This window comes from Saprolegnia parasitica (genome assembly GCF_000151545.1).
Source record: "Saprolegnia parasitica CBS 223.65 unplaced genomic scaffold supercont2.75, whole genome shotgun sequence".
NCBI lineage: Eukaryota > Oomycota > Saprolegniomycetes > Saprolegniales > Saprolegniaceae > Saprolegnia > Saprolegnia parasitica.
In genome coordinates this window covers 47,687-50,246 of record NW_012156469.1, presented here as the reverse complement: position 1 = coordinate 50,246, position 2,560 = coordinate 47,687, and the positions used below count along the sequence as shown (strand labels likewise).

Sequence of the window (2,560 nt, the reverse complement as noted above, 5' to 3'; positions counted from 1 at the left end):
TATAACACGTTACATGGTACAGAGGAACGAAGTACTACCTCGCACGGGATCGTGTCGCTATCTCGACACGCAGAGCATCGAGACACAAAGTAGAGATCGCGAGGTGTCGTCGTATGTCAATGGCAGCGTGTCCGAAGACGTCCACGTGGGTGGCTGCGTGGCGACGGCACGCGTCGTGTTAGCTGTTATAACAAAATGCGCTGGATCTCTGGCCGCGAAAGAGGGGTGCGCAGGCGTGAGAGCCGGGGGCGGGTCGCACTGTCTGCGATGTGATTGGCCGACGCACCTGCGACATGCGGTAGAGAGCCGGAGATGCGGCGCCGTATCTCAGAGCCGAAGATTTGGCGGGAACGCGGAGGACAATCGGCGCGTTCCGAGCGCTTCGTACCGCAGTGACGCACGGCTTGTCGCGGTTGCTACACCTTCTGATCGAGCCCATTCGCTTCAGAAGGGAGGGAGATGCACATTTGTTTGCATCGATGTACCGGCAGTGTGGACGTGGGGTCGTTTGGTGGGGCCTTGGACCGAGTTGGACCGAACGATGCACTGGATCTCGCAGTGCTTTGTCAGATGACACTTTCGAATTGGACGAGGAGCTGCTGACGGCTGTGGTACGCGCATCGATTCTTGCATTGCGCGTTGCAGTCATGCTAGTAGAATTGCAAGTCGGCTTGCGATTTCGGACGGAACGACAGCCGTGCTGGCGGTGACTAAAATACCTCGGGCCTCTGCAGGTATGACAGTGTTATACGCACATGGTCATCGCGCAGTTGACGAGGATCGACGCTACGTGCAATGCAGCAGCGGTCGGTGGTCGGACCAAGTTGAGGCTGCAGAACGCCGAACACACAGCCGTTGGTCTGGATCGTTGCTGATTTCTCTTGGTCACTGCGAGCGTCGACAGAAGACTCGAGAGCCACAACGCCCGTTAGCGTCGACATGCTTGCGCGGTGGCAAGGCAAAGGAAAATGCATGTAGAATTGCGAGTGCTCCGCTTGGAGGAGCCAGTACGTGCATTCCTCATCGTCCTCTCACGTTAGTACGAAGAATAGGTGACTATTGGGGGAGTTGAGGGCTGCCTTAACGTCGCTCCAAGCCTGTTCCACGCTGCTCTACTAGATATTTGGCGTATCAAGATCGCCATGCGCAGCCCTTGAAGATCTTACCGGCAAGTCCACAACTTTATCCGGTTCCGACGGTACCTTGAACCAAGGCCATCATTGACTGCTGCCAAGGTCAGCGCTGAGCTCGCATGGGCATGGACTCGCGTGCCGCCTACTACATGATCACTACACTCGCCACCATCCACTACAAAGCTATCATTGCCATGGACGACGTCAAGCAGGCTATTAGGCACCGCACCATGTCGAACTTGCCCAGAATGCAAGATGCGGGGGCGCGCCTGCAGGGTCCCATCAAAAAGAATCTGAAATTGGGCCTCGAGGCAACCGCCGATGACATCTAACGCAAAATCTTCAAGCATCAGACTGCCAAGAAGCTACCATTACTGTAGACGTCGTCTAGCCTGGCACTCTTGTGTTTAGTGTACTACGACTTTAATTGCCGTGCTAGTACCCTACCAATGCCACTTGTCTGCCTCGCGCATCTCCATCAAAGGGACACATAGACATAGGACATGCTAGCGACTACTACCTTTCGACTACGTGCTTGTAATACCGGCACCTTGCTTATTGTTTGCCCGTGTTGATGCGGTGTCGGTCGGGGGTAGGGGTGCCACATTGCCGTTTGTTAAATTCGGCATCTAACCTCTGGAAATGCATATGGTGGCCCATGGCACAACTGTGAATGGCCGACCTCGTCGATGAACGACCAGCCCGACCTCTCGGGCCTGCTCCTGCGGCTGTACCAGCAGAGCCAAGGAATACACAAGTCGAGCAAGAAGGCCTCGGACGAGCTCCAGTCGCACCTCGCGACGACCGCGCTGCCCGTCGAATGCCATGAGAAGCTCTTCCACCAGATTCTGCACCACGCGACGCTGTCGGGCGACGCCCACGCGGGCCCGACCCGCTGGCTCACGCTCGTGGCCGCGTCCAACCTCCTCTGCACGGCCGGCATGCTTGCCATGTACCCGATGCCCGTGCAGCAGAAGATCCTCCTGCGCGTTTTGCCCGACGCGCTCGAGCGCTGGTTCAAGCTCACGGCGACCAACGACCGCCAAGCGAGTGGCAATGGTCAGCTCCGCGACGGCGTCTTTGTACCGTCGACGATCCTCCAGCACGAGCGCCTCGCGCAGCAGAGCGGCCAGGCGTTTGCGCTCGCCATGTTTCTCGACGCAATCGTGTCGCTCCTCGAAGGCAGCGACGACGAGGCCGCGGTCGTCGAGCTCAGCCGCGTCCTGCAAACGACTGCCATTGCGCACCCGAGCGCGCTGCAGAAAGGCTTTGTCCGGGCGGCGAACGTGCTGCTCGGCTGGTCGACGCGCGTCGAGACCGCGCCACTCCATCGGTGCGTCTCCGTCGTCGTCGTCTTTGGATCTCGTCCAACGACGATCAACTCTGTGTAGAGACTCGCTCGCGACCGTCCTCTTTGACTGCAAGGA

The 2,560-nt window shown here is 58.2% G+C and overlaps 1 protein-coding gene across 1 annotated transcript; it reads left to right on the top strand.

Moving 5' to 3' along the window:
- Window positions 1-1,822: 1,822 nt before the first annotated feature.
- On the top strand, window positions 1,823-2,524 carry SPRG_12164 (hypothetical protein; the record flags this gene model as incomplete). The annotated part of the gene is made up of 1 exon (XM_012351135.1): window positions 1,823-2,524. The coding sequence occupies one exon, from the start codon at window positions 1,823-1,825 to the stop codon at window positions 2,522-2,524; it is 702 nt and encodes a 233-aa protein (XP_012206525.1).
- Between the last annotated feature and the right edge of the window lie 36 nt (window positions 2,525-2,560).